Genomic DNA, 12,945 nt, shown 5'->3' on the forward strand with positions numbered 1-12,945 from the left:
AATTTAAAACCATCATCACAGCTCCGAAATAAAAACGTGCTGCCATCTCAGACCTGAAGGACGTAGTGAAGAATCGGACTACCGCCATCATAGTCTGGAGGATCCCAGGACACTTTGCAGGAGCTCTTTGTGATCTCAGAAGCCAGGATCTCCTTACAGGGACCAGGAAGACCTGATGACAGAAAGACAGAGAAATAAATTAAAAATAATAATAATAATTAAAAAGTTATCTGCTGCTCAGTCCAGGAGATTGAGGTCTACATTATGAGGTAAAAACTGGACATGTGCACTTGAGTACCGATGACTTTGACGTTTATTGTGGCACTGGCAGCTCCCAGTTTGTTCTCCAGAGTCACTTTGTACTGTCCTGCATCAGGGTGAAGGCTGCTGTCAATCTCCAGGTGACAGGAAGTATACTCCTTCCTGTTGGACACAAACAATCCCATCAGTCACTGCTGCACACACTGACAACAAGCACTGGAGAGCTAAAAGCAGATACAGGAGCGCAGACATGTACAGTTATTCTAAATTCTGTTTATGATACATAATTAGAGCAGAAACGGTTGGTGAAATGGGTGTTAGTAGATGATCAACACCAAATATGACCATAAACATTGGTGGAGGTATTACTGAACACGATTTACTGATGACATATCGGATGAGACGAAGATTAGTTTGTTTGTTTGTTAGTTTGTGTTTGGTCTTTATTTTTAGAAGGAGTAAATTCCTAAATTAGGCTCCAGGTGGGAAAAACCCAGACTAGAACAGATGAAATGTCGCACTGACCTTAAGCCGACACGTTCATCCGCCTTCATCTCCTTGCCATCTTTGTGCCAGGTGATTCTGGGTGAGGGGACAGCTCTGAAGGGAACTGGGATGTGCAGCTTCTCTGTTTCCACAACAACCAGGTCCAAAGTCTGGAACTCCAGGGTGGGGTTACCTGGAAAGACAGAAAAAAACATACTCATTCACCTCTTAGTGTCAATTTGATGAATTACAGAACTTTGCACAGTTGTTAAGCTGAGCAAAAGTTCTTACAGTCAGATTCTTTGGCAAAGACGTTCTCAGAGATGTCAGAAGGTTCGCTGACACCGACGGCGTTGATGGCCCTCACTCTCAGGATGTACTCCTTCTCAGGGACCACGCCCTCCTCCACTCTGTACTTCAGCTCCTTCACTGGACGAGAGTTGACCCTCATCCACTTCTCTGTCCCGGCCTCACACATCTCAATGTGGTACCCACTGATGGGGCAGCCGCCATCCCTCTGCGGAGGCTTCCAGGCGATGGACAGGAAGTCACAGCTGGCTCCGGTCACATGCAGCTCGATGGGCGGTGATGGGACGCCTGGAAGGGACAGGACAGACAGGGTTTGGACTCCTTCTCCATTCTCCTATTTGTTTAATGACCTGTTGCTCATTAGTTTAGTTTATTAGTTTAGTTGACAGGGACCATGTACAGAACCGGTTCTATACCAGAGTTAGCTAAATAGCTAAATTACCGGACTAACCTGTTGGATCTTCGATGGTGAGGATCTCTGTGGGTTCACTGGGATGACCAATGCCGGCCTCGTTCTCAGCGCTGACCTGGAACTGAACCTCTGTTCCCTCGATGACGTCTGTCACTCTGTACTTACAGTCTGGGCCTGAAGTCTTCCCACATTTCACCCAGCGAGTGCCAAGCTTCTCCTTCTTCTCAAGGGAATACCTGGATGGCAGAGTCACCAAAAGGGAAACGCTTATTTAAAATATATTCTAAAATATATTCACATTATTTTCAGGATCTGTTTTTTCTACACCAAAATCCAATCAGAAATGGTAAGCAATGTTGAAAATCTCTTGCAAATAAAGATTTGGATGAAAAAAAAAATACCTGAGGATGGGTCTGCCACCGTCATTTTTAGGTGCCTCCCACTGCAGGTCCACGTATCTTTTGCTTATAGCATTAACAGCAAGAGCGTATGGTGGACCAGGAGTGGCTGTAAAAAAAAAACAACTCATCATCCTCCATCAACAGAGCAATGTGGCTTTTCATCCTCCACATAAAATTAATTTATGCAAACAGTATACGACTAAAACTACTCTGTGACTTACTGAAAGTGTCTTTGGCCAGCACAGAGTCCCCGAGTTCGCAGAACGGTCCGACACCCACAGCGTTCTCAGCGGCAACGCGGAACACATAGAGCGAGCCTTCATTGAGCGGCGTCACGGTATACTTCAGCTCCTTGACCGTGGTGTCGACAGCCTGCCAGCCTTTGCGTCTGGCATCACGCTTCTCCACCACGTAGTTGGTGATTGGCGAGCCTCCATCACGCTCAGGAGCCGTCCACTTCAACTCGGCGCTGTTCCTGCTGATGCTGATGACGTCCAACCAGCGTGGAACCGAAGGAGGGTCTGAGAAGATTAAGAAAGAGATTTACTGTTGATATATGTTGAACATGTCAGTTAATTTAACATGGAAAGCAGCTGACAGTGCCCGTGCTAACCCTAACCTATTTAATTTGAGTCTACAAATTCTGAGTGTAAAATTTAGTCACTATATAGAGGTTTGAAAATTCCAACAATGGAACAAAAAAGTAGTGTTCATGTCATGAAGACTACTGTCAGCTAACAGTCACACAATGCCGTGTGTTATTTCATGGACAAGAAGCTACAGCTGCCAGCAATGATGCAAAATAATGATGAATCACAAGAGCCCGATATCTCAGTTTCATTTGAGAGCATCTGCTTTGAGCGCCAGTTTAATATGCTGTATCTGTTCTACTTTAGTCTGTTTTTAAGGTTTTGTGTGAGTTTCCTATGGGGTCTATTTGTCTGTTCGAGACAATGAGTTTGATGTGTTGTCTCTCTTCCAGAGTTTACACGTGTCTGTTTGACTAAGAATCAGTGTTACTCACTGAGTCTCTCTTTGCAGAGCACCGGGTCGCTGGGCTCGCTGGGGTCACTCTCTCCGGCCACATTAACAGCTCGCACCCTGAATGAGTACTCTTGCTTCTCCATCAGGCCCTTCAGGAAGTGCTCCAGGATATTGATGTTCTCTGCCACGCGAATCCAGTCCGTGGTACCGCTCTTCAGCATCTCAACGATGTAGCCGTCGATCTTTGCTCCACCATCGTGCTCCGGTTTAGTCCACATCAGGAAGCAGGAAGTCTTAGCCACGTCCTTCACAGTGGGTTTACCAGGAGGCCATGGAGGATCTGGAAGAGTTAGACCATTGTGTTTTTAACTGAAAAGATTTTTGATGCTCATACTAAACTGAAGTGAGTAGGTAAACGCTTTTGTACCAATAGGATCTTTGACAAGGATTGGGTCTGTCTCCTTGCTGGGTTTTCCAGTTCCAGCCAGATTCTCAGCCAGGACTCTGAACTTGTACTTCTTCCTGGTGGGGAGCCCTTTGACTCTGCAGAGGAAATCATATCACATGAAATTCCACAAAGAAGCACAGCATAAAACTCAGACAGCAGACAGTGGTCAGTAGTTAGGCTCACCTGTAGTTGGTGTCTTTGATGGGCAGTTTGTTGCATCTGATCCACTTGTCGTGGTCAGGTTCGTATCTCTCCACCCAGTATCCGGTGATGGGGCTTCCTCCGTCCTCATCAGGCTCATACCAGGCCAGAGTGAGAGAGTCCTTGGCAATGTCTGATGCCTCGAGCTTGTAAGGAGCTCCAGGAGTGTCTGAGGACAAGACAGGAGGAATGAGGTTAGTCCCTGCAACAACAGCTGAACTGAGGCCTGTTAAACCCACAGAAACAGGTTTATGTGACACTTAAGTTGTTCTTTGTATGTGATTACAACAAATGTCTTCCACACTGAACTGTTCATTTTGTTGGTGCTGTGGTAATACATGTCACATTTTCAAATCAATCAACACATACAATGTCTGAGTTATTTAGCTGGCTGTTCGCTGCAGTTTCGTATCTACCGTACAGACATGCAACTGGTATCAATTTTCTCATCTAACTCTGGACAAGTTTATAATTTATTTCTTCCAAAATGTCAAACTTTGCTTAAAGAATACACATTCATGTGATAGACCTCAGTCCTACGGTCAGGTGACCTACCGAAGGGGTATCTGGCGATGATTGATGGGTGTTCAGCTGGAGGACCAACACCAAACTGGTTCTCAGCAAAGACTCTGAAGATGTACTCCTTGAACTTAACTAGGCCCACAGCTTTGTATGTGGTCTGTTTAACGGTGGACGACAGCCGGTGCCAGATCTCGCTGTCGGCAGCTCTGCGCTCCACGATGTAGTTGGTGACTCTGGAGCCACCATCATCACGCGGAGGGTTCCAGGCCAGGAAGCAGGTCTCATTGGTGATCTCAGATATGTCAAAGGCAGCCGGAGGACCGGGCTTATCTGTGGGAGGGGAGTACAGTTGAAATTTAATTAACCAGAGACTAAGATGGTCAATATGAAATCCTTTTTATTCCTTCTCTCCTCTGTCAACTGGACTTACCGAGAATGTTGACATCGACGGTGGCAGTGGCGCGGCCGCTGCTATTGGTGGCCTCTATGATGTAGGTGGAGCTGTCGTCTCTCTTGGTCTTGGCGATGGTAACAGTGGAGTGTCCTGGCTTTGTGTCGATGGACACCCTGTCGTCCGGTTTAAGGACCAGGTCGGCCTTGGTCCATTTCACCCGGGGTTCAGGCTTACCCGTCACTTCGGCAGGGAGTTCGATCTTGCTGCCGGCCTTGGCAGTCAGACCGGCCAGTAGTTTGGCATCCAGCTGGATCTCTGGAGGCTCTGCATGGACAGTAATAATGCAGTAATAATGAAGTTTGCAGAAAGGTGAACTGTAATTTGGCCCTTAACACAAATTCCTGTGTTCAGGAGCAAATGAAACTTGTGAATGAAATCTTGTCAATTACTACAGAAACATGCTAAATTTGGGTAATTTTGACAAATTTTCTTGATTTTTTTAGAGCCCCTCCATTTGTTCACAGCTCACAGTGTAAATACATATTTTTATAGAATACATATATTGACAAACGATAAAAATCAGATTATGTTCTGTTTTTGCATATTCTAAATGATCATGATTAATAAAAGGATTAAAGTAAAAAAGTAACTCCATGTACCTTTGGGATCAACGGCCTGGATCTCATCGGTGGCCTTGCAGGGCCGGCTGGCTCCGAGACGGTTCAGGGCTCGGACTCTGTAGGAGTACCACTGGCCCTCAATTAGACCAGTGACCTGGCACTTCAGCTCGGGCACCAGGTCCCCGCAGGGCTCCCACTTATCAGTTCCTCTCTGGAGGCGGTCCACGTTGTAGCCTCGGATGCCAGCTCCGCCATCATACTTTGGCGGCTCCCAGGTCAGGAAGATGCCACTGGCTGACTTGTCTCTCCACCTCAGGTTCTCCGGAGGGTCAGGTATAGCTGGAGAGAAACAAGACAGAGGGATTAGATAGTTCCATAGGACATAGCCCAATTATGGAAAGCAAAAAGAAAAGACAAAGCATCTCTTTCACTGTAGCTCCATGCACAGCACTTCAATGTGCAGAAATACAGCTAATCAAAACAGCTACATAACACCGAACTTCTTAAAGACCTTTTATATCTATAGATTTGAGATTTTCAAGACCCTGAATTGAATTTCAATAATTTTCATTAAGCTGATGAATTTGAGATGTTTCAGTCTCTGGTCTGACTCACTGGCAGGAGAGGAGACGTTGACGGGCTCGTCGATGTACGCCGGCTCTCCTGGTCCACACTTGTTGCAGGCGGTGACTCTGAAAAGATACTCTTTCCCTTCAACCACGTCAGTGACAGTGAACTCCTGATCCTGGATACCTGTGACCACCTGAGACAGAGAAACAGATTTTTCAATTCTTGATGGATGTCAGATCAATGGGTTCCTCATTGCTGATGGTAGTGACACAGCAGGTGAGGTTACACTGTCAGGTGTTCACCTCGACAGAGACCTGCATAAAGACCCCGAAGCAGCGTGAGAGAATATTCCTGCATATTCCTATAACAGAACTGTATATGTGATGGAATCTAGGAAAACCCGTCAGATGTCGCGCTGGCACTTTTCCAGGAAAACATGAAAATAGGTCAAAAGTCAAAATATTGGTGACTTGTTTAATATGTTAAAAACGTTATTTAAATTAGGCTGTTTGTTGTTATCTCCTACGAATGAAAAACGAACAGAGCATGAAATCCACCCCTAACGTGTTAGTCTACATAGCCTGCGAAGACAGTTTATCAATCATAGGCTGACCAGATGTCCCGCTTTGTCAGCCTAATCATAGTAAACCACATAACATGAAGACGAAGTCATATTAATGCGCATTTTTGCGCCAGTCTTATGTGAGCTACGCATCAAAACATTATTTTGACACCTCAGTCAGATGCTGCGAGACACACAGAGAGAGATGTCGAAGCTTCAGAGATGGAGAGTTTGAGGGAGCTGGTCGTGTTCTGAAATCTTCAAAATTCTGCTCCAAAAAATCCTACCGATCAGCTGACTTTGAGTGATCATAACACTTGACACAAACCAGATATAAAAATAATGAAAACAGATTTGAAAAGAGCTAGAAATAAGCTTCTAGGTGATACAAAAATCTCCAAAAATTTCGACATGTGACTGGTTTTCCCAGATCCCATCACATGTATCAGCAAAATCTGACAATAAAATCATAACATCTAAAGGGTTGTCATATATATGAGTAAATTTCCAAGTACTTAGGATGAGGATGATACGTTGTACAGAACATTAATTTTTCAGGAACTTTATCTGAGGTCGTTTAATTTCCACATCCAGCGTGTTGGATTTAGTGCCATCTAGTGGTAAGGTTACAGATTGCAGGCATCTCAACACCCTTCACCTCACCCTCCCTTTCCAAGCTTTCAGGAGAAGCTACAAGTGGCAGCTAAACATGTGAAAGTCCTTCTCTAGAGTCAGTGTTTGCTGTGTCCCCTCTGGGCTTCTGTAGAAACATGTCAGGACAAGATGGTGGACTGGGCTCCACAGAGCTGCTCCCTCTGCAGATATAACAAGCTCATTCTAACATAACGAAAACACAGTTCTTATTTTTAGGTGATTATACACTAATGAAAACATAGGTATGAATATCATATTCCGTTTCTGCCAGAAGATCCCACTAAATCCCTCAAATTGGGCCTTTAAGAAACTTATTGAGTTCATAATAATTTGAGACAAGAGCAAATTTGCCTTCTTCACGTTATTGTCATTTTTATGTATGATACTTATGTGAAAGTCATAAATATGTATTTAAGTACATGAGAAGAACATTAACTGTGATCATCAGCTGGTTGAGCACATACTGTGGAGTGCAGATGTCGATGTCATACCTTGACCCAGGTCTTGCGGGAAACGTCCCGTTTCTCCACCTGGTAGCCGGTCAGAGGGCTTCCTCCGTCATGCTCCGGAGGCTCCCAGCTCAGGTGAACGTGCTGCCGGGTCACTTCTACAACCTTGAAGTCCTTCGGAGCACTGGGCGCCGCTGCAGGACACAAGCAGAAATACAATGATGCCAAAATTAAAGCAGTTTGGCACCAGAAAAGGTTCTGTGTACTGCCCCCTCACATTTTTTCTGGATTATAAAACAGTTTTCATGGCATACCGATCACATTGACTTCGATATCTCCAGAGACAGATGTGACATCGTTCTCCAGCTGCAGGGTGTAGGTGCCTTTGTCGGGGCGGACGCTTGGCGTGACAATCAGCTCTGTGAACGTGGACTTGGTCGTCATGGTGACCCGTTCGTCAGCGGTGGTCAGCTCCTTCTCTCCGAAGGTCCACTTGGCGACCGGGGTTGGGTATCCGGTGATGGGGACTCTGATTGTGAGAGGTTGAGGGACGATCACCTCCAGGCCATCTTTGAAACCACTCAGGTCAAAGCTTGGACCAACTGGGGAGGAGAGAGAGGGGAGAGAGGGGCATGATGGGAGCTGAAATGCTGAATGCTCTTATATTACTTTCCTATGGAAATGAATTCATTTCTAATGACACATTAACCCGTATTTCATGTGCAGTAAAGGGTCGTTACTGTGAACAACAGGAGGAATTTTACTGTAGAGAAGCTGGAGAGCTTTTACTGTCAACTAGCAGCCTTGTCTTTGGAAGGTCAATATTTGCTCTTTGGCAATAGTATGTTCCTTCACAACAGAGTGATATAATTCATATGAACTCTCACATAACTGCTACATAAAACACTGAAGAATCATTGATAATGGAGCACATTAAAGACATTGTCTATCTCACAGTGTGGGTCATCGGCCAGCAGAGGTCCAATGACGTTGGACGGGTCAGAGAGTCCGGCGGCGTTTTCAGCAAACACTCTGTAGTTGTACTTGGCTCCGTATTTCAGACCAGACACCTGAAGTGAAAAGTAAAAAGTTATAGTGCTAAAATCAAATAAAGTATCATTTGAATAAGTGAGTGAGTGAATTTTATGAAATGAATCTGACGATGGTTGCAGGAAAAAAATGAGCAGGACCTTTATGTTCATGTAACTTTACGCCTGGTCACAGAAACAAACAACATTTCTTAATTCTGCAACATTTTTATAAAATAAAAAACAAAACAAAAAAACATCTAGAGGGCTTTTACTGTGGACCACTGGAGAGGCTTTTATGATGAAAACCAGGCATCTCCAAACTATTCCACAAAGGGCCGTGTGGCTGCAGGTTTCTCCTCCAACCAATCAAGAGCACGAAGTCTGACCAATCAGCTCTCTGAAGACTGAGATCAGCTGATGAAATGATTCAAGTCTGGTGTGCTGCTGCTTGGTTGGAAAGAAAACCATAATAAGCATCTAGAGAATGTTACTGTGAAGCAGCGAGGGGTTTTTTATACTGTGAGCAGCTGCAAGACATACAAAAAAGAGTTTGATGTAGCCTGAAATGCAAAGTCACCCTTACAAATGTTCAAAAATAAAGTCCAGATCAGAGTTTATCTCAACTGTCTTCTGTACCTTGTAGAAGAGGTCGGGGCAGAGGCGGGCGTTGCAGCGGAGCCACTTGTCGGTGCCTTCCTCACAACGTTCGATGATGTATCCCGTAATCATGCTGCCTCCATTCCTCAGGGGAGTCTCCCAGGTGAGCTGTACTGAGCTCTTGTTCTGGTCCTGCCAGGCCAGGTTCAGAGGGGGACTGGGAGGCTCTGCAGGGGATGGAAACAAAAAACACAAATATTGCTGGTCGGGTTGAAGCTGAGGTAACACAGACAACAACTGAGGGTTGCTTGAGAGAACAGAGGGGGTAAATTCATGTTCATTTTTTACTGGACTACAAATCGTGATGAATCTTCTCTCCTCCAGCCAAACCTACCGATGGGATCCATGATCTTGACGGGCTGTGAGGCAGCGCTGGGCTTGCCCACACCAGCTTTGTTCTCAGCTTTGACTCTGAAGATGTACTCTTTGTTCTCAATGACGTCATTAATAATGGCGCTCAGCTCGTCGGCTTTGGTCAACTGGACGGGGGACCACTTCACAGACGTCCTGTCACGCAGCTCAATGATGTAAGAGGTGATGGGAGATCCTCCGTCCGACTCGGGGGGCTCCCAGGAGACGGTGCAGCCGAACTTGGTAACGTTTCCCACAATCACATTCAGAGGGGCCTCAGGAACATCTAAAAAAAAGTCAACACGAAGACAACTCAGTGGACTGAGAGCCATCTGCTGTTCTGGGAATGTGTTTACAAAGTATCATTTATATATTACAAAGCATCATTTTTGCATTCCAACTAACAAATGAAGGCAGAGGGTCTTAAATTCAGGTCTTATAAGGCAGATATAATCTGTTATATATGTTACTGACGGGTAATTTACCTTGAAAATATCTATAAAATAAAAGCAATTCTTACCAAACTTATTCTTAGCCTGCACAGGTTTGTCAGTCTCTACGTTGGGTCCACTGCCAACACGATTCCGGGCGCAGACTCTGAACAGGTACATGGAGTCCTTCTGGAGGCCAGTCACTGTGTACTCAGGACTGTCGGCGTGGTCGGTGGCCAGCGTCCAGGTCTTACGCTTCACATCGCGTCTCTCAACGACGTAGGCGATGACTTTGCTGCCGCCATCGTTCTCAGGCTCCTCCCATGCCAGGCTGACCTCGCCATCGGCGGTGTCGACCACCTGCAGGTTCTTCACGGGTCCCGGGACATCTAGAAAAAAAAATCATCAGGTTACCGTGGACTGTACAAGGACATTTAAGACACGTTATGTTACTGTCAGAGAAGTGACTGATGATTCTTCGTAACATCAGAAGTTTTTTTAAGAGTTTTTTCCCTGTTCAGCTCCTTAGAAGCATCATTCTTGATGTTGGAAACAGCTGCTATGAAAAGGTCCATTTAGTAGCTGCCCTGGAGATTTTGACCATATCATGATCTTTATTCACAGATGGGTTTTGGTCAGATGTCGTGGAATTTCAGATGTTCGAATTTCCCTTTTTTCCCCATTTGGTCTTTATTGTCTTTAAACACAAAAGACAAAAATGTCTCTGCTCGTTTTATAAACCAGTCAACAAAAACCAGCCTCATTGCATATTCTTGACTTTGCTTTAAACGTTGTCCCATCATCCCACCATTGAGTGTCTCCTATTTTTCTTCTCCTGATTGTGAACAATCTGTCCACCTTGTACTTCATGTTGATTTGCTGTCTGAATGACAATGGCTCACCTCAACTCTGATTGCTCTCTGTTTGTTTGCTCCGACGTGAGACAGATTCATCCAACTTTAGCTCCGGTTCACATCATCACACACCGATTTTGTTAACATAACTTAACTTGACATCACTTTGTAGAAAATTTGCTATAGTTGACCAATAGTTGACCTGGTTTTGGTTTGTCTTCATGTAGAGATTCAGTAAAGCCAACATGACAACAGTTAGCCAACAGTTTTAGCTTCGTGTTCAGAGAACTCACCGATGACTTCCAGGTTGATGAAGGCTTCTCCCTCTCCGTGCTTGTTTTTGATGATGATCTTGTAGCGGCCCTCGTCGGCCTTCATGGGGTCCTTCAACCGGTACTCTGTGCGGTCGGCGGACGTGTAGATGTTGTCTTTCGGCAGACTCAGGTTGTTGTACAGCCAGTCGGCGTCGGCCTGTGGGTAGGCGCTGTAGGGAACGGCCATAACGATGGGCTTCCCTGCGTCTGTGACGTAGGTCTGGTCCGTGGTCTTTATCTGAGGCACAGCTGGAGGAGGAAGAGGAGCAAGATAGTTAGACTACCATTAGTCAAACAAAAACCCCACAAACACAGTGCTTTACTACCACGTGAAGACAATAATGAACAATAACCACTTTCGGCACAATGTGTTTGCCTGACTGACATAAATGTACAGTATGTAAACACAGGAAATCACTCTTTTTGGTTGAAGATGGTCTGAATTCATTATGATTGACTTTCTTGATGATTTTTTCTTCCTGAACTCTTACCTGCCAGCTCCAGCTTGGCCTTGGCGTCTTTGTCCTTAGCGATGATTCTGTAGTCTCCTTGATCTCGTGGTCTGATCTCACAGACCTGCAGTCTGTGGACTTTACCCTCGCTCACCATCTGGTATTTGTCTCCCTGGACAACCGTCATATTGTTCCTCAACCACTTCACCTCCACTCTGTCTTTGTTCAGCTCCACCTCGAACACAATGTCTGAGCCTGGAGGTTCAAACACGTCCTGTGGTGGTCTGATAATCTCCACTGGCACCTCTGCCGGACAGAAAGACATTAATGAAGAGGTCATCCAGAGTAGGAACAGTATAGGAACACATTTATACTGAAAACTTGGGTTATACTGAGTAAGTAGTTCATACAGAGTAAATTCTGAAGAACCTTACCATCAACAAAAAGCCGGGCTCTGGACCTCTTCTCGTCCACACCACAGGCATATTCACATTCATCATCAGGTCTGCACTCCTTGATGCGCAAAGTGCAAATCTTTCCATCTTTTTCAAATGTGTATCTGGGAAAACAAACAGTAAGTTATTTAAAGGAGAGCTCCACAACTGAGTTTATTCAGTCATTAATAAAACCTGAGTCGATGACAAAGCACAAGCTGAGCTCTAAGATGCTCATATTAGCATGTTCAGCTAACTAGCTACTCCCTACATGAAGGACCTGGAGTTCCTTCCAAGGAGAAGGAGCACAAAATTAACTGAATAAACTAACAAAATAACATTATCTTGGGGGTTTCTTCAAAGACTTCACAACTAGCACATCCACTGCTTACACTGCATTCCTAAATTCTGACTGGTGCACAGAGATGTGTGACATCACCTTTTTCCAACTTAGTCACGCCCACTTCAAACCAGCGAGAAGAGGACAGTTAAAACACATCTAATGTGAAAGCTAAGCCTCAAAGCCTCTAAGAACTGAAACAGCTGTCACCTCAGTAGAAAACAGTGTGTTCACACTGGACTCCTGTCACCCACAGTATGAGGCAGACGGAGGTAAACAACTTCTCAGGGCCTTCAAAATAAAGTTCTGATGGTTTGAAAACAGTCTGGTCAAACAATGAGTTTCTAAATGAGGGTCTGACGGTTCTGTGGTCCTGTACCTTGGTCCTTCTCTGATCTCACGTCCGTTTCTGTACCACTTCACTTCAGCTTTCTCCTTGGTCAGCTTGCATGTGAACTCTGCGTCGTCAAACTCGGTGATGGTCTGGTCCTTCAGCTGTACGGAGAAGTCCGTCGGCGCCTCGCTAATGATCAGCTCTGCAGTGGACTTGTTGTCTGCGGCCACGGCGGTGTACTCGCCCTCGTCGGCCATCGTGCAGTCTTTAATGGTCAGCGTGTGCTTGTCTTTGTCTACTCTGTAGACGATGCGTTTGTTGAAGACGATCTCCTCTCCGGCCTTCATCCACTTCAGAGTGGCGTTAGGCCTGTTGACCTTACAGGAGAAGCTCACGGTCTTCTTCTCCTGAGTGTCGATGTCCTCCAGAGGGACCACAATCCTCAGACTCTCCTCTGAACGACACAAAACATCA

At 45.3% G+C, this 12,945-nt stretch overlaps 1 protein-coding gene across 1 annotated transcript in view; it reads right to left on the reverse strand.

The window, feature by feature from the left end:
* Positions 1-12,945, reverse strand: part of LOC143330788 (titin-like) — a 206,767-nt gene that overhangs the window by 83,428 nt on the left and 110,394 nt on the right. Inside the window, exons 123-146 of the mRNA XM_076747548.1 lie at positions 12,517-12,925; positions 11,798-11,922; positions 11,403-11,669; positions 10,891-11,160; positions 9,833-10,132; positions 9,296-9,598; positions 8,941-9,128; positions 8,229-8,343; positions 7,588-7,875; positions 7,316-7,467; positions 5,654-5,801; positions 5,078-5,377; positions 4,455-4,742; positions 4,058-4,354; positions 3,485-3,671; positions 3,281-3,396; positions 2,894-3,193; positions 2,091-2,390; positions 1,870-1,975; positions 1,508-1,704; positions 1,039-1,344; positions 787-940; positions 299-423; positions 54-172 (exon numbers count right to left, since the gene is read on the reverse strand). Of these exons, the coding sequence (XP_076603663.1) occupies positions 54-172; positions 299-423; positions 787-940; positions 1,039-1,344; positions 1,508-1,704; positions 1,870-1,975; positions 2,091-2,390; positions 2,894-3,193; positions 3,281-3,396; positions 3,485-3,671; positions 4,058-4,354; positions 4,455-4,742; positions 5,078-5,377; positions 5,654-5,801; positions 7,316-7,467; positions 7,588-7,875; positions 8,229-8,343; positions 8,941-9,128; positions 9,296-9,598; positions 9,833-10,132; positions 10,891-11,160; positions 11,403-11,669; positions 11,798-11,922; positions 12,517-12,925 (5,360 nt within the window). The remainder of the gene's footprint in view (positions 1-53; positions 173-298; positions 424-786; positions 941-1,038; positions 1,345-1,507; positions 1,705-1,869; positions 1,976-2,090; positions 2,391-2,893; positions 3,194-3,280; positions 3,397-3,484; positions 3,672-4,057; positions 4,355-4,454; positions 4,743-5,077; positions 5,378-5,653; positions 5,802-7,315; positions 7,468-7,587; positions 7,876-8,228; positions 8,344-8,940; positions 9,129-9,295; positions 9,599-9,832; positions 10,133-10,890; positions 11,161-11,402; positions 11,670-11,797; positions 11,923-12,516; positions 12,926-12,945) is intronic.

Source organism: Chaetodon auriga, chromosome 13 (assembly GCF_051107435.1).
Source record: "Chaetodon auriga isolate fChaAug3 chromosome 13, fChaAug3.hap1, whole genome shotgun sequence".
Classification (NCBI taxonomy): domain Eukaryota; kingdom Metazoa; phylum Chordata; class Actinopteri; order Chaetodontiformes; family Chaetodontidae; genus Chaetodon; species Chaetodon auriga.